This window comes from Boleophthalmus pectinirostris, unplaced genomic scaffold (assembly GCF_026225935.1).
Source record: "Boleophthalmus pectinirostris isolate CB_2022bp ecotype Guang Dong unplaced genomic scaffold, ASM2622593v1 HiC_scaffold_12, whole genome shotgun sequence".
NCBI classification, from domain to species: domain Eukaryota; kingdom Metazoa; phylum Chordata; class Actinopteri; order Gobiiformes; family Gobiidae; genus Boleophthalmus; species Boleophthalmus pectinirostris.
Genome location: NW_026571018.1, coordinates 26,019,304 through 26,040,346, shown reverse-complemented (window position 1 = coordinate 26,040,346; position 21,043 = coordinate 26,019,304). Strand labels below are relative to the sequence as shown.

The 21,043-nt window shown below is 38.9% G+C and overlaps 2 protein-coding genes and 1 long non-coding RNA gene across 4 annotated transcripts; 1 reads left to right on the top strand and 2 right to left on the bottom strand.

The window, feature by feature from the left end:
* Window positions 1–1,293: 1,293 nt before the first annotated feature.
* fhdc3 (FH2 domain containing 3) lies at window positions 1,294–6,749 on the bottom strand. Its single transcript, XM_020923061.2, has 12 exons — window positions 6,625–6,749; window positions 5,740–6,238; window positions 5,541–5,602; window positions 4,932–5,034; window positions 4,780–4,865; window positions 3,690–3,790; window positions 3,540–3,610; window positions 3,361–3,468; window positions 3,200–3,270; window positions 3,009–3,126; window positions 2,776–2,940; window positions 1,294–2,474 (listed from the first exon to the last, which is right to left on the bottom strand). Exons 2-12 carry the CDS (start codon window positions 5,944–5,946, stop codon window positions 1,488–1,490), a joined length of 2,079 nt encoding a protein of 692 aa, XP_020778720.1. The 5' UTR covers window positions 5,947–6,238; window positions 6,625–6,749; the 3' UTR covers window positions 1,294–1,487.
* A 547-nt stretch (window positions 6,750–7,296) lies between these two features.
* Window positions 7,297–18,083, bottom strand: arfip2b (ADP-ribosylation factor interacting protein 2b). Of its 2 annotated transcripts, XM_020922964.2 has the most exons (9): window positions 17,784–18,083; window positions 15,534–15,644; window positions 13,622–13,678; window positions 12,638–12,746; window positions 11,151–11,266; window positions 10,501–10,722; window positions 10,007–10,164; window positions 9,729–9,903; window positions 7,297–9,262 (listed from the first exon to the last, which is right to left on the bottom strand). In XM_020922964.2, the coding sequence occupies exons 2-9, from the start codon at window positions 15,630–15,632 to the stop codon at window positions 9,107–9,109; spliced, it is 1,092 nt and encodes a 363-aa protein (XP_020778623.1). In that variant the 5' UTR covers window positions 15,633–15,644; window positions 17,784–18,083; the 3' UTR covers window positions 7,297–9,106. The 2 variants fall into 2 exon arrangements, with proteins under 2 accessions (XP_020778623.1, XP_020778625.1); XM_020922966.2 differs by lacking the exon at window positions 13,622–13,678.
* Window positions 18,084–20,513, top strand: LOC129407458 (uncharacterized). The gene is made up of 3 exons (XR_008631548.1): window positions 18,084–18,175; window positions 19,650–19,783; window positions 20,379–20,513. It is a non-coding gene; the product is annotated as an uncharacterized LOC129407458 (long non-coding RNA).
* The last annotated feature ends 530 nt before the right edge of the window (window positions 20,514–21,043 follow it).

Sequence of the window (21,043 nt, the reverse complement as noted above, 5' to 3'; positions counted from 1 at the left end):
TTGCACTGGAGTCATTTTTTATTAGGCTGGGATTTGAGCACATAATTAAATTAACAAAACTTCATATACAGCATACTCCACAATATATATATATATATATATATATATATATATATATATATATATATATATATATATATATATATGTGTATGTATACAAAGAAAAAAACATTATTCTTACTCTGGTCTACTCCACTGGTCCAGTCCCTGTGAATCGTCTCAAGCTTGTCTTCTTCAGTGCAGTCTGTAGTAGTGAGGTATTAACTTTCTCTCTCCCTCGAAAGGCCCTTTGTGCCTAAAAGCTTTGGCACAATGAAACTTGTAAGACTCCCTTCCTCTGACATGGGTCCAAGTTTCTCTGGGTATCCTCGTCTCTCTGCAGTATTCAGAGTTGTGTGTCTCATCTTTCACTGAAACACGCACACGCATGCACACGCACACACACACACACACACACAGATCTTGGCCTGGTGTGATGGTGAGAGTGACTGTGAGCAGGTCAGTGGGAGCCTTGAGGAGGAGACTCACATGAGAAGCTCCAAACATAACATTACAATGAACCAGTTGTACTCAAGAAGAAGTGCTATTTACCATTAAACAAGACAGTCATGGCAAAGGAAGCTTATGTCTTGAACAAAGCTCTTTTTACACATGTCGAATATCTGCTGTTATTTACTATTATTAATCTACAGCTTTGTGTCAAGATCACAATCTATGAAAACATTCTGCAGTAAAGAGCGTGTGTAGATAAGTGCAAACAGATGCCATTATAAGATTTCTGATTGCACTGAGGGTGGCCGTACAGCATTGCAAACAACACTGTTGCCTAAGTAACTCAAACTGAATGTCCCTTTCTGTCCCAAGAATTCAGATGAATGAATCATTAAATACAGCCAGCAATCAACCACTGAAAAACAGCAGTACCACCTTATGCAGAGAATGAATAGAATGCATATAGAAAAAAGTAAATGAGTGTATGTTAGTCTAACTTATATTTTATGAAGTGTCTCCATTACATCTACAGGTATGACTATTACCACTACAACTTTGTTATATTTGGTTTCATTGTTGCTGCACCAATGAGTATTTAGCATTTTTTTTTTTTCTTGGGATGACAATATTCTTTTCTAATCTTGGTACTTTTGTGTTCACTGTGGCAGTGGCAAGTAGTTTTACACAGGCTGAGGGGAAAGAAATAATAGATGAAGTGAAAAGTAAGGAGTGAAATTTGAGCAGGAGTGAAGGTGTGTACTGGCTAGATTATAATAATTTATTCAAATCTTAAACAAGTGATAAAAACTGCCATAAATAGTTTAATTCATGCACAAGGATAAAGACAAAAAACTATTACACAATGGGCACCTTCATTCATAAAAGCAAGTCCACAGTTGCCTTGTATCAGCTGAAGAGTAAATTTAAAAGAAATAAAAGGACAATTTAAAACATAGCAAATTATAAAGCATAACGTGTCATAAATAAGATAATTATCAAGTGCAAGATTTCAAAATGGTGGGCTCATCAGCTTCTCCTGGTTTGTTTCTATTTCCAATTCGCTTAAAGAAAGATTTAATTCCCTGATTCTCAAAGGGATTTGAGGTTTTACAAACTCTGACACTATCATCTTTTACCACGTCTCTCCTCGATCCAGATGAGTAGGATCTTTGTGAAAAACTTCTCTGGAAAAAATCTCCGATCCAAAACGCAGAGGCGGGCGACCTTCTGGACTCATCTACTGACACAGAGCGGTGGAGAGGTCCATGGGAAATGGATTTTAAATTGACAGGCGTACATGATATGGAGGCAGTTAAGCTTTCCTCAAGGGTTGAATCAGGGAAATAGGTGACCTCAACACTCTCCCAAATACCATCGTCAGGGTCGTCTATAATGGAGGGCCGTTTTTGGGAGAGTTTCTTCTGATCTGGAGAGTTTCTGTGCGTGCAGGTAACCGGGCTCAGGATGGTCCATGGAGAGTCTACACTTCCGCCGTTGCCATAGAAATAGTCCTTGTTTCGAGGGGTCTTGGGGGTAGAGGGGTGTCTGTTCGATCGATCCGAGCGCCGTGGAGTGCCAGACCCTCTGTCTCCATCCAGACTGCTCCTGCTGTTCTGATGACGCAGCACCTTTCGCTTTGACTCGCGTATCTTCTCCTCATCCTTCTTACTCTCTGTTCCTCTTTCATTGTTCAGTTTGGCTTGTTTCTTGTCCGGTCTGTCATGAGAAGTTTGGGGACTGGACTCCACTTTGACAGACTGGGAGCTGGGAGAGGATCCGAGGTGTAGGTTTCTTCTGGATCTGGAGATACTTCCTGGGACAGAGGAGAGGAAGCTGTGCAGAGCGTCTTCCAGGCCTGATGGGTCCTGCTCACCGTTGGGGTTGGTTTGGGGGCAGGAGGCAGTGGGCCGGCGTTTGGTTGACTGACGCATGCTTTCCTTACGTTTGCGCTGCTCCTCGGCTGCTTCTCGCTCACGATTTTCCTTGAATGAGGGAAAAAGGAGCTTGTCATCAAAAATATACATGTAATAAAGGACTACAGATGAAAAATAGCTAATTCTAGTACATTTATAGAAATGTTGATTAATGTACACTGTCCCTGTTAAATAAACCAAATAAATAAGATAAATAAATAAAAACAAAATTGCATGTTTTGGTTTTAAAGAAAAAAATTATAAATATTTGACAAATATGACACATGAGCGTAGAGGAGAGAATTCTTTCAACACCAGATACTCTTGACTAAGCTGTGAAAGTGAGGAGAGACCATAGTCAAACTGATACCTGCACAGCAGTGTCAAAGCGAGTGCAGAAAGAGTGGAAGATGGAGCAGCACTCCTGGAGTTTGAAGGTGACTGGATCCTCACAGAAGAATTCAGCCACAGCAGAACTCACAGAATTCAGCTGCTTCAAACTGCGCTCAATATCAGCACACTTGGCGTCAGCTCTCTGACAAGTAAGAAATTTAAATGAAATATTCACTTGGTTTAAAATTAGATTTTAAAAAACAACCTTACAATGAGAAATGTCTCCATCTGTTCAAACAGGTCCGGCTGTCTGCTGACATAAAGCTTCACTTCTTTGATCTTCTTGACTTCTCGTTCAAACTCTGCAACCATCTCCTCTTTGCACATTCTGTTTGACAAATATTTATTACAACAGTACTGAACAAATAGAGCTGTTTTGTAAGTGTACATTGTATAGGCACCTTGAAGCCATTCTAAGATGTTCAAGTTGAACTGGGAAAGTCAGTAGTTCACGGTCAATGGCCTCTGCTTGCTGTGGACAAAAGCAGTACATATTAAAGTGTAGCCCATAACACATAGGCCTACCTCTTATTCGCTCATAGTTTTGTACAGTAGCTCTTACCTTGGCCACATAGTGCATTAGATTCATGCCTGGTTTGTTCGCTTTGGTGTCGGCCAGATTCAGTAAAGAAGTCATCCTGAAGCCAATGGCATTTGCACTGTATCCTCCCTGCATATTCACTTTTGTTTTAGAGGAATAAATTAAGCAAGACATGTTGAATAGAAAAGAAAGACACCCACCGCGTTCATGTAATTTCCCGCCTTTAAAACCAGTCGGATGACCGAGTGCAGGTCATCACAGTCCAATAGCTCTGAAAAGAAACAGGTCTGAGGCCAGAACATCTCTTCCAGATCATTACACTGTTCAGGGCAAATGTTACCAGCAGTTACCATTGGCTGCATCAGAGAGCACTGTCAGAGAGTGCTTCACCTCCTCCATCAGAGGAAAAAACTCCTCCCTCAGCACCATTGACTTCAGACGCTCCACATACCTACAAACCACAATAAAAACAGTCAATTGTAAAGCTCAAAACATTTTAATAAACACTTTGAAAACACATCAGATTTCAATGTGAAAAAAAAAAATGTTGGAGATCTATACAAATACAAACAGGGAACATGTCTTAGGAACCTCTTGGTTTTCCACTAGTGCTGGTTTTGGATAGTCTGATTATTACACTGGGAGTATGAGGCCATTCTTTAACCCTACAGAAGTTGCAGAAACTGTCCAACTTCTTCAGAATAGCACATCTGGATGTGCCGTTGCAAGAAAATTTCATGTGTCTCCCAGCACAATCTCCAAAACACGTTCCAGAAGACAGGACAGTTACTCTGGTAGAGCTGGACAGGGCCGTAGAAAGTCCTCAACTCATCAGCAGGACCCATATCTGCTCCTTTGTGCAAGAAGGAACAGAATGACATCCAAAAGGTCACTGGTGTGAATGTCTCTGCCCAAACAATCACAAACAGACTTCATGAGGGTGACTTGAAGTCCTGTAGTGGGTCCTGCGCTCACCGCCCAGCATCGTGGAAGTCCACTGGTATTTGCTAGATGACACCAGAACTTGCAAGTCCACCTCTGGTGCCCTATGTTCTTCACATATGAGAGAAGGTTCATCCTGAGCATCTCTGATAGACATGAAAGAGTCTGGAGAAGACAAGGAGAACGCTTTGCTGCCTGCACCATGGTTTAGTATAAGCGTTTTGGTGGTGGGTCAGATCCATCGGGAGACGCACAGACCACTACCAGCTACAAAATTTCAGTCTGACTGCATTTAGGCATCATGATGAAATCCTTGAACATATTGTTAGACCCTCCTGAGTTCCCCCTGATGTACAACAATTTTCAGGGTGTCTAAAAAATGAAGCCCTCTGTAGGCTGAAAATGTCATTGCTTTCAAAGTGTTTCTTAAATTTTTTTGAGCAGTGCATGTACACTAATGTGATTACAGGATATGATGAATAACTGAATTAGCCTTACCCTGGCACTCTGACCAGCTGCACCATGAACTGGTCAGCCTCTGGTAACTGTGCCATGTTTCCCGTGAATGACATCAGTTGCTTCACCTGAGAATGTTATAATGTTAAAACCGCTATATTAAAATAGGAATACATACGTGTATTGAATATTACCTCAGTATCTTCTGGGAGCAGTTTACAAAGCTCTTTCAGTTTGCCTGAACCAAACCTGAGCCAGTTTCCTTGACAAATGTCCTGGATAATGTCCGTCACTGGCCTGTGAAGGAGTCAATTAGAGTAAAAAATGATTAAAAAACGATTATGTAGAAAACGCCTTGATTATTGTGACAGTCAAAAGGTAAAGGCCTGCACATTTGACATTCAAATATTCTAAGCGGACTTTGAACAGTAGCGTCATTTTGATAAGGGACTGAAACCAGGAATGAAGTGAGAATGAAAATACTAATACAAAAAAGTTGGTCATTTCATTTGGTGTTTTGTAACCTTTTCACACAAAATACCACCACCTGTCTTTCCCAGGAACACCAGAACTGCCCCAGGTCTAAAGCAGGTCTATTCCACATCTAAACTGTTCGGACTAGTGACGCTCCCAAATGAGCTCTTGTACTACCAGTGATACATGTACCACAATTTGAGAAACACTAATTATTAATACTGAACATCCTTATGACATGACAAAAAACATGAAAGAACATTTTAAAGGCTAATTGTGTTTCGTTTTACAACAGAGGCCATATAGTTGACTTACTCACACTTACTTACCTCTTGAAATGTCTGAGAAAAATACCAATATTCATACTTCTTTTGGAATCAAGAATAGTGACCTTAAAACACATGCAAAAGTTAAACCACTGGCACTTTTTCAGTAACTCATTGACGAAATGTTAGTGGAACTAAATACTTCCTGTTCTCATTGTGCAATGAGTGTACTTCCCTAACCATTATTGTTTGTAAATGTTACCTGTGGCTCCTTAACAGTATCAACATCATCAATATTTTTTAGCCCAGGGGGCCTGCGTATTGAGGTGCGTTTGTCCACTTGACTGAACAGCTCCTCAATGCTCTCAATGTCCAGTCTCAAATCCCTCTCAGTCTTTCTGGATGTCCACACATTTTTCTTTCCCAGGACACGCTGACTTGGAATAGTGTCCCAGTTAAGCTTTTTCATTGACCTGCGATTGTTTCGGAAGCCAAAAGGTGGTTGGGCAGATAGGGATGATGAAGGAGGGGGGGGGCGGGGGAGGTGGTGGAGGAGGAGGCGGAGGTGGGGGTCCCATGTTGACAGTCACTGGTACAACACCGTAGGCAGTTTTAGGGACATCTTCAGGCTGTAGGGAGATAGAAGCTCGAGGTGATGAAGAGAGGAGAGGTGGGTCAGCTTCTAAAATGATTATGTCCTTTGTCTCCATGTCTCCAGGGGGGGACCAGCGGTAGGGAGTCCCAAGAAAGGACACCCACACCTGTAAAACAACAAAAGGTGTGAATAAATAAATACATAAATAATTTAAAATTAAATTTAAAATAATAACTGCAGCCGTAATGCTCAAGTGAACGATCAAGCTTTAACAAAAGGGAACTTCAGTCATGTTATTCAAGCCGTGATCTTTACAAATTTTTAACTCAGATTAATCTTATATGTTTTTTTCCAATCAAAATTAAGTCATTTATCAGTTAAAACAATAAATAAGTACACTTTCGGAATTAAAAAGCCTACAAATGTTTAGGCTAAGGTTGTGCAGATAATTGTTTTCAGCGGAGTCAACACAATCACAATCTACACAGTCAACAAAGTTAAACCAAAGACCAGAGACAAAGCATTTTATTTGTGATACAATATCATACTCACCGAGTATTTCTTAAATCGTGCGCTTGATTAGTCCAGAGTGAGGCCTCGGACCAGCGCGGTGTGCGTCTGTGTCACCGACGATCAGCCTCAGGTGCGGGGCCCCTCATCCACCAATCACGATCAAGAGCTCACCTAGGGCCCGCCTCCCACAGCCACGCACAGCCACGCATGGAGAAGGTAGGACAAGGATTTATGAGGTGCTCGAGCAAATTCTCATCGATTAAACGTGACTGACACATTTCAATGGATTATCCCCTGCTAATGTGACATAGGCTGTGTATTATTTTATTCACAAAAATAAGATGGTGTTTCTCGAACTGTTGTAGACTCTACGGGGCCCCCAGTATTTATTTAATTTAAGGTCAAATCTATGGGTTAATCATGACTTAGAATACTACTACTCTCATTTTATACATTGCTTTGCTCTAATTTAGGCATGGTAATGTCCTTGTTTTGGTGGTACCGTGAAAGCCAAATAATAAGTTAGGTGTGAAAAGTGTGAGAATCACTGTACTAAGATGTAAGATGTCCCTACTTTAGACAATATACATCTAATAAATTATTTGCTCAATCTGCTTCTCAAACTATCGGCTAAAAGAGAGATGTGTCCAATTCTCCATGTTATTGCACTTCATGTTCCAAATTGAACAAAGACCAGAACAAACCAAGAAGTTGGAAATGTGCCTTTTTAATCTTCCTTCTGAGAGGAACTTGGATTGGAGTGAGGAATGAAGGCAGAGTTCCACATAAATCTATGACATTTTCATTTGTGTTAAAAGATCATAAATACCACTATGTCATTCTCTCATTCAGTACGACACGCCAGTTCAGCCTACAAAATAGGTGATTGTACACAAATAAAATATTTAAAGTTAGAAATTTTGTTTTTTTTTCTCAGCAATGCCACATTAGCCTGCTAGAAGAATATGTTATCTTAGTTATAATTTAGACAAGAATAGTTCTATTGCCACAGACTTGGCTGTTAGATCTTTGAAGAACAACTCATTTTAACATTACTGCAAATGGTTACTGATTCTGAGCATCAATACACTGTTAAACTTGACACTAAACTGAAGATAATTGAAAACTTATAGACACTAAAATTAGTTTCTTACACACTGACATTTAGCCTGTCCATGCAAGCTCAAAATGGAGACTAGTAGTTCACACCTTGCATTTGCAGCCTGCCATGCAAATCCACAGGTGATAAGAAGCTACAGGACTGGCTACAAAAGTTGATATGGTTAATGCCACAGTGAGTCCTAATTTATTGGGTGTCTACATTTTACTACGGTCCTTTTATGATTGGATTAGCCTGAGCAAACATTTTAGTATTGTTTTTAAATGCATGTAACAACATTTGAAACAGAAGAGACATTAGTTGAGGCCATTAACATGTAGCAGTGTCCTTGCTAGCAGTCAGTTGTTAATGTAGTGTTGGACAATATATAACAGATATAACAAATATTTGATACATAAAAGGCATTATGACACATAGTTTAAACAATTTGACAATATAGTGGAATTTCAAGTTTTACTATAAGATGACAAACTGAGGTCACTTATTCCTCATACACTGACAAGTTAGCACAAGCAGTAGTCTTTGCCCATTAACAGTCTTTGGAAAAGTAATGAAAAAAACAAACAAACATGATTGCATAAACAATGGCAGTGTCTGATGGCCACTGAAAATGCTATTAGAAAAAAACCTTCATTTGAGAATATGCGGATATAATGTGTGCAAAGATTGGAAAATATACGTTCCTTCCATAAATTGTCAGGTGACACATTAGCTCAGACCCCGACTAACAAATCTGCATTGTTCGATTCCAGGGAAATACATGATCATTTGTTTCATGTGAATTGTCTCTACACTAACCCAAAACACTACATTTATATTTACTGTATTAAACATATCGGTGTCTGAACTACTTCTTTCACATAGTGTATGTTAATTTAATCTGAGATATTGTCAGTACAAGTAGAGAGGCACAAACCCAGGGTATAAACCTGTTCAAAGTGGTTAGTTACATTTTCATCTATTTTAATGGTCACTATCACCATTGCACCCGTTCTCATCTTCTCATCATCAAATAGGCATGATTCAGTCTCATATAGAGTATAGCAAACACATGAATAATATAGTCATACTTTTGACTATCTAGTACACATACAGACAGGCCAGGGTAAGACAAAGAAAATGGGATAAAGCTCATGTGAGAGTTAAAGTGAAAATGGAGAGAGATAGAGGCACTATAGCCCCCAAACTGTCCATGACACTGGCCACTTGGTAAACTGTTGCCTCATCCATCCATGGCAAATACCCTGCATCTATATATCCACATTTGTCACACTCACTCAGCCATCTGCTCATCTAGTCTCTATCACAGTTTCTCCTCCTGTGTTCCCATTGCAGTGTTCCTCTGTTTACTGGGGGTTCGACAGGTCACATGTGTTTGAGTGGTGGGTGGCAAAAGTGAGGTCACTGCTCTTCTAACCAGGAGGGTTTGTCTGCCCCTGGTGGCCTCAACTTGATATTGAACTGTCTCAGCGTCTGCTCCAACTGCTGCTGGTTCCCTGCGAAGTACGCCGAGATGGCATTGTGGAAGAGGAGGAGCTGCTTGTGCATCACTTTCACCTGAAGGAGGAGAACAGATGATCGGGTTGGTAATACAGAAAAAAATTATACAAAATGACCACTTAAACTCAAAAGTAAACATGGGTCGTTAGATAACGGAATATGACTGCATACTACTTGAGGTGGTTTCCTCATGTGTTTGAACAGTCATATGAGCACAACATGATGAGCTGTGTATTATGAATCATTTTATGACATCAGGGTGCATAACAGTAGCTGACTCACTACTGTTTTACATGAACTGATCGACCTCCTGTTCTCACAACTAGTAAAATCTGCAACTTTAAGGCAGTTATAGAGCCATAAACATTTTTTCTCCCCCCCCTCAAACTTAAAAAAATAAATGTCAAATTGTATAGACATTTAATATGTTTGGAGATATTTGCTTCATCTTATTTTTATGTCCAATTTATAAATGAGTGCCGTGACTGAGAGAGTATTCCAGGTTTAGCTAAACTCAGCTTACTTTATTTTCCTCCAGGAACTTGAGCTTGATCGTGACATCAGATCGGAGCCTTTCATATTTGTCTTTTTGAATCTGATACTGTTGCTGCGCAGCTTCAATTCGAGCCATGGCCACTGCGTCTCTGGGGCCTGCGCTCAGCTCCTCCAGGTCTGTACGGTATGCATCAAACTCCAATCTGAAGAAAAACGTTTTTAAGAATGGTTCACAAAATATAAAAATGCAACAAAATGTAAGAATATAGTTCTAAAATAAATGAATTAATGTTTGAAACAATTTACCTGGCATTTTCATACATCTTTATTGTCATCAAAGTATCTTCCATTGTTTTATTAACCAGTGTGTTGATGCTGGATACAAAGAAGTTAATTGCCCCAAGCAGCGTTTCTCCATTCTTACAAAGGAGCTTCTGTGTCTCGGCATTGTATCCAAACTCATCCTGGGGGGAAAAAAGCACATTTCATAAAAAGTGCACAATCTTTTTCTGGATGGTAAGTGACACCTGCTTGTTTATATGGCGATGTTATAGTTCAAGCATTTATTCAATTGCAAGTGTTTTATTGCTCATTCTTAATGTTAGTGGGGTCACCTCTTCCAAGATCCAACCTTTAACTTTGTACTATTCAGGGCAAAGCAAAACTATGGAAGCAAGCGGTGGCAGACCCTCTACCAGAAAAGTTACATGACGCACCTTAAACGTTGTAAGAATACTAAAAATAAATAATACATGTTAATGTACATGTAATGTATATAATTATGTTCTTCTAACCCTTACCCTTAGCTCTGGAGATTTCTGACTGAGGTCGGCAAAGGTGTCCCCCAGAGCGTGCTGCGTCTGGACCATATTGTAGAAATGACTGGTCAGCGCTCGGGCCAATCGCAGCACGTTTTCATATTTCCTCTTTGTGTCCCTCAAAACCTCGATTTGAGCCTCAAGCTCCAGGTCCACTGTCCGAGATCCCCGACCAAAACGCTCTGAGATCATCTGCTTTGTACACTGACAAGAGAACAGGAACTAGTCAATTACCAACAAGCACAGGACACATTGTTAGACAAACGTTTCAAAGTCAAATAAAAGTGTAAATCTATATAATCACATAATATTTTGTAACAAGGCAACAAAAATGAAGACGTGGCCAAGAGCAATTATTTTTATCCAGCTAATGTAAGCCTCTCTTTTGAACACAAGGGGGAGCAATGGGAACACAGCTGCAAGTTTAGTCTTTTCAGTTATTCAAGCTTTGAAGTTGGCTATCCAGGTCTACACTAAAACTGTGTGAAGAATACATCAACATCACTTTTTGCGTATTTGTTTTCTAAAGAAAACTGCATACTATATACTATTTCGGAAAAATCTAGAGACAAACAGAAGGAAAATACATAGGGAGAACATTTTTTTTTTAAATAACTGAAATTATCGAGTACCTTGTAAGTATTTAGCCCCCACTTTTTGACTTGTTCAATTTTCTCCACGGCTACTCCTTTAGTTGACTCCTCGGCCGTCATAGAGGAGCTGCTGCTACTGTGATTCATGCTGGAACCTGGAGAATTAAAAAAAGTGCAAGGAAAAACTAACATAAAAATACAATAAAAATCAGTAATAAATGAGAAAACATCTACAATTCCCCAAAGACAGAAAGATCATTCCACCACCAACTGATCGAATCATCAGTTAAGAAAAGCAGTACACACAGGTGTGTAATTGTCCAAAACTGCAACAGTAGGCAATAGGGCTGCAATTGGAATTTGGGCTGGGTGTGGTTTTTAAAGTACAAAGAGTACAAATATTTTCTACAAGAGAAAGTCCTCTGTACAGCATATTATCCTGTCCTTTGTTGTATCTTGCTGTACCTGTAGTTCAGAACAATACAAAATTATCCTTTCACAATAACTGTGTATAAAATATGTAGCCCTAGTAGTAACAATATAAGGTGATATTTATGGCAGTTTTCTTTCCCAGTACCTTGATAATGACGAGACTGACTTAAGTGACAGATGACTGGGGGAACACTATTTCTTCTGGCCTTCATGCGCAGATCTGTGATGTGTGGCCAATTGGTACATTTTTGGGATTTGGAATTAGGGGAAAAATGGGTTTCATTAGGGGATAAAAGGGGTTATCGTGTTTGGGTATTGTGAATATAGTGGGTAAATAAAGGGATTGAGTAGAAATAAGTGTGCAGGAAGAGGAAAAACATGCAAGAATGTAAAATTAACAGGACAAAGTAGATGGATGAGGGTTGAAGATGGGTAGGAGGGAGTGAAGCAAAAGAGGAGGACAAGAGGAGAAAAGAGATGAAAAGACAATGTTTAGTGACAGTCAACAATGAAGACAAATGAATCATGATGAATACGAAGAACAGCTATGCCTGCTGCTAAAATAATTCAGTATGACATTGCTCAGACAATTTTAAATCTCAATTAGAGGAAGCAAAAGTTTGATATATTCAGATATTATACTGTCCCTGGAAATTATGAATGGTTTAGAAAATACATGCCCCAAAACAAAAAAGCTTCCCAAACCAGCTTTCCAAACGTACCAAAAGACATCCCAATTCCCCAAAAGCTATAATTTTGTTATAGAAATAAAGAAATAAATCTACAAAGTGGATAGGACCCATCTCGTAAATACAGTGTAATGAGCCACCTATTCCTGTCACTTCAATCCTTTTATAAAACTGTGCATTGTAGCGTATGCCAGGGCCTGGGAAAAAGAGTGACAGTATTCAGGTAATTGCCAGATATTGCAGATTCATGCTCTGAAGGCTCCAAAAGTAATTTGTTTTTGATTTCTTCATGAACATGCAAGTCAGATTTTATTACTTGGAACATATGATTGTTACAATATAAAACTTTTTTTTAACAGATTACATTTAGCAAGAAAGCTCAGAATCCCATGCACATGCAGCTACCTTTGATGGAGCTGGTGGGGATGATGCCTTCAGCCGTGCCTCCGTATCCGCCCGATACAATACTGGTTTCGTTCAGATTGGGGCCTGAAACCATAACCTGCTGCAAATCCTGAAAAATTAGATCAAGATACATGGAAAGAAAGAAAAAAAAAAAGAACGAGATCACTAACAATGTTTATGGATCAATAGCAGCTGCAGTATTAGTAGTAATAGTAGTAGGTTAAAGGTAAGGGCTACTGTGTACAAGGACAATATTACGTTACTGTGGTTAGTTACTAAAAAGGCATGGCATTGAAATGGTTCCCAAATTAAAAATCAGATTTAAACCTCTAGTTGAAAACAAAGAGGAAATGATCTTTTTCTGGCTAGGGTTGATGCTATTTAAAGGTGCACTATGTAACTTTTCTGATGAAGGATCTGCTTCCTACCTTGAAGAGAGAGACTGTGTTAACAGTGCTATCAAAATGAGTTAAAAGTGAAATTCTATCCCTAATATACAACAGCAAAACAACATTGGCTACTTGCTTCCAGGAAGTTTGCATACAGAGACACGTTTAGCTTGTTGCTTTCCTATCAAACACAACTATTACATCATCATCATGATAATGTGAAATTGCTGATAATAAAATGACTATTTGAAATATTACACTGACTATTTTTTCTATAATGCAGTCTTTTAAAATATATATTTTTTATATAGACCATATAATTATTTCATATACCTCCCACCTCTATTAGTAGGCCAGTATAATTTGTGACAGCAGATTTATTTAACCAACACCAGCTGATATTAATAGATCACCCAAGTGTCTGCACACACACACAGTTGATTACAAGATGAATTAAAACAAAGATGAATTACTGATGTCTAGAGCTAGAGTTAGTAGGGAGCAGAACTACACAGTGGTCGGCCATATTAAGGATGAAAGCACCACAGTCCACAGTGCACACCAACATGAACACACATGTATATGGCCTGCTCACCCTGGGTCCTCGGGAGCTCCCTACCTTCTCCCCTAAGCTCCACTGCCGTTTAGCAGCCTGTGCAGAGATGAGGAAGGAGGGAAATCAACAAACGTGGCAACAAAATCAAAAGAAACATGGCAACACAAAATGCAAAAGTAAAAAATGTGCTTCCAACTTAAATGAAGTGCCGTGTCCAACTTATGCCTCGGTTTCAAACTGATGAAAAATTTGCACAATTGCTATAGCAAGAAATACAAAAACCTATATTTTGAATGGTACAAAGTTCTCAAAATGGTGCTTATAATTACAAAACTGAACCCTAGGAATACATTTAACTGGCGTGACATCAGTGGTCTTTTATTATGTTTAGACTTTAGTCTGAACTGAAAAAAAATGTTTTCGTATTCTATGACAAAACAGATCATCTATAATAATACAAAAACAACACACATTTTCTAGAGATGGATTGAACAAATAAAATCAAGACCATCTGTGTCAATCGGTGGTCATGTTGACTACTGCTGCAGACAGAAAGATGGCTGAATATACAGTTTGCAATAGGATTCAACTGTTCGGCGAGTTATTAGAACACGAAAATGATGTGACAAACAATATTGGTATTTTGAATTGCAAACAGAGCATTACATATTCAAGTAGGTAGTTCACTCTGTCAGTAAAACAGAACTGTATATTCATGATGACACTTGGCTCTGTAAGTATGAACGCGTTTCCTACAGAGAGGGACATCATGCTGCTCAGTGGGAGAAGGCTGAGTCAGGCAGATCCTCCCGCTAACACAGAGCCAGCTTTCAAAGTTCAGAGAAACTAGGACAGCTTTAAGCATTTAAATAAATCTCTGCTGTCAGAATCCATGATGTTTGTGACTGGGGTAGTTTGGAAAGGTTTCAATGTGGAAAATATGCCAATACATTTTTCTATAGCATAATGTTCTATTCCAGTTTTGGTATTAGTGATTGGCTCATGAATATTAAAGTAAAGGTATTTCCAGTCATCACTTAGTGTAGAATTGAACAAATAAACAATGACAATGTATAGCAGTGCAGTATTAGACCTACTTTTATAGTCAGACCCATTGCCAGCGAGCTTACCGACCGGCTCAAGGTGGCTCTTTCTGCCTGACTGAACACAGAGCTGATAGAAATCTGTTTTGTGAGGCTTTCACTCAGGGACACAGCTTTGGCCAGTTTCACAGTAATTACGGTGTTACCATGACAACTGGTTAATATCCAGCCCCAAACAGGTCATATATCACCCGCAGTAAAGTTGGGGCTGATGCGGTTTAAGACTTGAAGAGGGAGGGCAGTTTGTTCAGTAAATATGCCGATTAACAGCTGCGAGTTCCTCCAGGATGTTGGCTGTGTTTAACCAAGGAGGTGTGGCCCGAGATGCACCCTTACAGTGGACCTGTTCAGCCTGAGTGGCCCTGTTACTTTTTACTTCCACCTTCTACTAACAATATGTGTTTTTCGAAGTGCAGATGGGCCGATTATTCATTATTACACTAGTGCTAACACTCCAACCAGCATACACAACATGAAGAGGAGGGGTTCGTCTTCAGATTCAAATTGAATACAAAATTTGTGTTTAATCAAACTTAAAAAAAAAAAGCTGTTATTTTCCTCTATGCCTTTCACCTCAGAGAATTTGAGAATACAATGTTTTTAGAAAATAAGCCTTCCCATTCAGGGCGGCAGCTGGACTTCAACCTCAAAATTCCCACCAGGGCTCTCAAAATGAGCAAAGGAACTCAAGCTAAAACTAACGTCACCACACACTGAACGAACTGTACATTTGAAAAGTTATAATTATAAACTGTTTTTGAAATGTAAAAAAAAAAAAAAAAAAAAAAAACACACACACATGCGGAAAGTCTAAGAGCTTAACTAAACATTAGATGGTGAAGACTGACCTGCTCCAAGCTGTCATCCTCGGGCAGAGTCCCTGTGTCTCCATTACTGTTGATGGGAATCTCCATAGTAGCTGCTTTACTCATTATGCTATCTGTCATAATGCACTAGGTCTGAAAAGACACACAAAAACAAATATACATTACTATTAGATTATGTACAACAGCTACAAGGATTGTCTGCAAACAGAGAATAAAATTCAAACTAGATATACAATTTGACTGAAATGAACAAATCAAATTATTTGCGAATATTTTCTTTTCATTGAGCAAATTAACCTATTTCTTGCCTTTACAATATGACAAAACATTTAAAACTTTTTTCTCTGATTGATGGATGGCAATTTTCTATTTGATTTAATTTAGACTTAAAATTAAAAAAGAAAAAATTTAATTAAAATTAAAAATTTTCCTGAACATAAACAAGAAAAACCTTTATTCACTGTGATTTAACACAAAAATATATTCCTCCAAAGTCTGAATTCTGATCCAAACCACCAGTTGTGCCTGATTGGCTGGATTTGCTGTAGACTTCTTGATTAAAAAAGCCCCAAGCAGATTATTGATCATTAGAAATAATTCAATCTCTATACCTGTTTAAATTAAATGTACAGCCCTGGGTCTTAAACAAAGCCTAACACCCTTGTCCCAACACCTCTGTAGTTTACATATCAACATGTCCTCATAGCCCCGCAAATATAAATGCTGCTATTCAGTGTACTAAATATCTTTCTGCATACTCAAAACTATTGCTTTTACTTAGTTACTAAATGTAAAACTGATTCATCATGATGTGATTAGTCCAAAACAAGAAATAAATATATTGTATTACTTTGAAGAGGAGACAGTCAGACACTATGCAAATCATTTAGCGGAGTGCTGGGGCAGATTTCAAAGAGCTCTTACTAAGCAAAAATAGCACCTATGAAAACAAAACATACTCTTGCTACACCAATGAATCCTTTTCAAGAGGATACTCATCTTTACAGCCCAATTACACAGAGACATTTCAGAGCACCCATTCACCACAAGCACCTCTATGCTATGTATGCAGTTTACATTGTGTAGTCATTTATCCATGGTAACACAGTCAGAGATTGTCGCCCAGGGGAAACATGATGAAGGATGACTAGTGTCAGTGAGGTAGGCAAATGAACCACATGACTATAATAGATAGCAGTATTTCATTGAGTGTGTGTTAAGAGTTTCTTCTTTTACATGACAAAATCTTTAAGTTTGTTTAGAAGAGTCTATCTCTAAATTTGCAATGACTACGTAAATATTGATGGTGGATTATAAAAAAACATGAAATTCCAATCTATTAATAATTGCTGCATGTGAAAGTGTGAAACTGATGGTTAAACATAACTGAGAGCAGATGACAAAAGCAGTTGAAACTTAAACAAGACTCACATTGTTTACATTTCTCACTGCGTTTACAAAAGGTCACCACTATCAAAACGTGGCCAGGCCCTGCCCTTTTTCCACTGTCCACTGTTGGCTTTGACATGAAGAGACTTTGTATTTTACTTAACTATATTAACCTGAATTACTTTTCAGTAGTTGGGATGTTACAGTGATTACTAAAATGTTTTGCAGTACAAAACAAACACACACGAGTCTGCTCACACATTACCAGGCAATTTTTAAAGGCTTGGGGTAATTCTATTTAGGGCCACAACACTTACTAGCTCTTATCTGCATCTGAACTATGTCCTGGTCTGCAAGTTCAGTACAATCACGCGCAGTATTGGTGTAATGAAAACGAATTAACACAAGGATATAGGAATAAGCATTAGTTAAACTTGTTTCTCTGATACATTAAAGAGGTGCAAACTGAACTATACTACTAAGGAAACGTTAGTTCTTTATCCCTCAAATGCGACTTCAGAACAGGTGCATCCGCACAGGTGCGCATTTTTGCGTACCAGCGCGCGCAGCTCCACCTCCAACAGTCCCTGAGCCCATATAGAGAAAATGGTATTAAGTTCAATCAAATTAACATGCATTTTAATATACTACACATAATTGAAGGTAGAGTACAATAAAGCTCGTGACTATGGCAGGAGAGGAATTTGCATCGTGGGCCTGTCTCCACACAGCAGCTGTTAGAAGAGAACACAAGACACTTCCAGCAGGAACAAAGCCTAACATATGGGATTCCTGCATGTCTGACTGGTCCTGATTTTGCACATTTTAGACTGAGCTGTAACACTGCGTATTAAGTACGAACATCACAACGCTCGGTCTTACCGGTGTTTGGTCCTGTCGTGAGAACAGCTCCTCGGGAGACTAGCAAACAAGCTAATGAGCTAGCAGCCGTGCATCCCAGGTCAGTTCCTTCATGCGCGGCTGGAAAACACTGGCGTGTTTTTAGTGACACTCCTGAAAACACAGATCGTGTCACACAACACAGGCCACTTCTGTGTTTGAACCAGTTTATAAAACGGTGTCTCTCTGTCTTTCATAGATATTGTTTTCACTCTTCGTAAATAATCCTCTATCAGCCAACGGAAAGCTTTTACTCATGGCTTTTGCCCATCACGGCTTTTACGGAACTGACGAAACGGAGGAATTCATTACGGGCACGCGCACACGAACACGTACCGACCGTCCATCGTGAATGCGGCACAATGCTTCACTCGGTAACATCCTTGCTAATGGTCCCTATTATTTATTTGCTCTTAATTCCATTTCTTCTCAATCAAACATCAAATGTACAAAATGTTAATAGTAGCCATGTATACTATACAATTAGATAACTTGAATGTTGGGCACAAGAGATGGAGACATAGTGAGAGGTCTTCCACGTTGTCTTTCTCGGATCAGCCCCATCTTTGAACTGCAAAAAGACACGGATCTAAGCATAAAGTTCACAAAAACATGCCATGGCTGTAGACGCAGAAAGGATTTTGTATAGCTGATTGAGAATGACTCTTATTACTAAAATATGTACCGACTTATCGATTATTTTTGTATGCGATACGGCTAAGATAAAACACCAACCAGCAACTCCACTGCCCTCTAGAGGTGTTTAAGCGGCTTATATAGGCTATATATCGTTACAAACACAAGGCAGTAGCTAATTTTGTGTATTTTTGCATTGAGTTATATCTATATATCTCATTGTTTATGCCTGTTTTACATTATAATCAATGTATTGCATGTATTTTTGGGATTCATGATTGTCAGGTTTGCTTGTTTGTGTCCAAACAAACAGTAGAAATAGGGAGTCTGAGCCTCCTGCTAAATAAAGATATATCAGGGAACATGAACATTTTCACACAAAATAATAAACAGCGTGTGCACTTATTTCTTCACTAAGAAACGTATCACGTATTTCACTTATCTCTTCACTGTCACTTACTTACTTAATCTTGTTTATTGTATAAGTTTGGAAGGCATTTCTATCAGCACAATAGCCTACACAAATAAAAATGTGTGATGCAAGTGTAAGTTAACTAAGAACCAGTTCTCATGTAGCTGGTCCAGAGAGTACTAAACTGCAGGAATCAGTGCTTAATCAGGGACGATCTAACCATCAACTGAGGCACATAAAAAACTCATGCAATTTGTACCCAAAGTTGTCTATTTGAACAGCCAATACTGTTTATAAAAGATGATGTAAATTTCCATGAGCCATGGGACCCTCAAGTAAATTGACAAACACATCTACTGTATACAGTTTGATACAGGTGTGGAAGGACACCCCCATCTCCTCTCCCTTACCTCACTTAACAATTATTTGACCACCCACTGTTTGTGTGACCATAAACTCCAGGGCATCAACCACTTTTTAAGAGAGGACATGTCTCCACAGCCTCATGGATCCACAGGATCCACACTCCAGGATAGAAAGGCTAAACAATGCCAACCTGTGGGTCAGTGGATCTGAATCGAATTGCCAACTTTCGGATCAGTGAAGAGAATGCTCTACCAACTGAGCTACTGTCATTCCAAACAAATAAAGTTCTAGTCGATTCTAAAGCAAATAATTTATTGGTATACTAATAGTTTTCTTTTATATTCTCCTCCCAAGCTGCTCACCTGACGACCCTTTCACACAGCATGTAATCTTCAGAGACTGGATTCATACAGGCTTTTATTCTGTTTTACTAGACCGTGGAACTACTGGAGTTGTAATACAGAGGGACCAAAAGTTTCCCGAATGCCCTCCTCATCTGTTCTGCATCAGGAACAGTCCAAACAGCGGCCCATGCCCGGAGGTGCAGCACTGAGCAGTTAACATGAAGGTAAATATCACAGGTCATTGGTGCTGGAGTTTTCCTTTCTCTTTGCAGGGCGTCCCTCTGCTGTTTTTGGAAAGACTCATTGTTTTTGAGTGGTGATATTAGAGTTTCAATGCTCGTTTTGTAAATGTTTTTATTTCTTTTCTTTTGATAAGACAATAAAAGCATTAAAGCATTACCGAACAGTTGCACTATATATTTTCAGAATACTCTGAATTCTAGTTGTAACTGTTATGCCTTGGATTACATGGGATCTACTACAGGTAGAAGTTCAGCAGGATTATTCCTTATTTTTTATTATTGGTCTTTCAAAACAGACTAAAAAATACAAATTGTGTCAAGACACTTAATTCATTTTTTGTCTGTGCTATGTAGTAGGTGAAACATGTCTTCATTTGCCTGACCTATGAGAATTATGTGAGTAAAGTATTGCGTTATTTGCATGTATTTGTACCTCCATCTCTTCCTTCAGTGAAACATTTGAACATCAACAACGCATGTAATCAGAAAGGACTGTTCCCTGGCTTGCTATGACTGAATAAATAGCACACAAATGAACATATGTTAGAATAAACACTGGGTTTTCCTTTGTTGCCAGGTTTGGTGTTTTACAGCTGTGTTTTCCCCTGGATCAGCTTGGTTTACGGCAGACTCTGGGTCACGCACAGCATCTCAGCACTGGCAACGTCAAAGGGGGTACAGACCACTTCAAAGTTTAAACACTAATCCCACCAGGAAGCTGTCCGTCCGTTGATCACGAGAGCAGTTCCAATATGTGTAAGATATAATAATAAATACGAGTGGAGTAAACAGTGCCTGCAGCTGTTGTTAATCTGTGGTTAATGGGAGCAGAGGAGATTGAGAAGTGCGTTTGTTTTCACTGAGGAAACCTTTTAGGCGCTGCATGGATGAGACTTTTGTACAGCCAGACTGGAACCAGTGAGCTCATGCCTCCATCTACAACACAACCAGTCTAACATCAACATAATATTGCAATAGTTACAAAAAATGGTCATAAAATAAAAAAAGAACAAGCAAAGGTGCAAAAAAATGAAAAGATCATTAAAGTCCTACATTCATTTCAGTGTAGGCCTTGTCATGTTTATTGATTTCAGTCTATTTCAGCCAATATGCATATTTCAGTCAGTCTTAGTGAGTATAGTTAGTGACTTAATATTTTGGTCAGTACATTGGACAAATATAACATAATATCACTTTGTTACGGCAAATCACCTCTACTTGAACTGATGTATTTAATATTAT

What these genes read in the sequence shown, in the direction of transcription:
- fhdc3 (XM_020923061.2), bottom strand. Translation starts at nt 5,946, where the DNA reads ATGAAAAAGCTTAACTGGGACACTATTCCAAGTCAGCGTGTCCTGGGA. An exon ending in TAATGCACTATGTGGCCAAG is followed by an intron (nt 3,271 to 3,360) that starts GTAAGAGCTACT and finishes TTTTGTCCACAG; the next exon opens with CAAGCAGAGGCCATTGACCG. An exon ending in CATCTTAGAATGGCTTCAAG is followed by an intron (nt 3,127 to 3,199) that starts GTGCCTATACAA and finishes TTTGTCAAACAG; the next exon opens with AATGTGCAAAGAGGAGATGG.
- arfip2b (XM_020922964.2), bottom strand. Translation starts at nt 15,632, where the DNA reads ATGACAGATAGCATAATGAGTAAAGCAGCTACTATGGAGATTCCCATC. An exon ending in AGGATGACAGCTTGGAGCAG is followed by an intron (nt 13,679 to 15,533) that starts GTCAGTCTTCAC and finishes ATCTCTGCACAG; the next exon opens with GCTGCTAAACGGCAGTGGAG. An exon ending in AGTTCCTGGAGGAAAATAAA is followed by an intron (nt 9,263 to 9,728) that starts GTAAGCTGAGTT and finishes CTCCTCCTTCAG; the next exon opens with GTGAAAGTGATGCACAAGCA.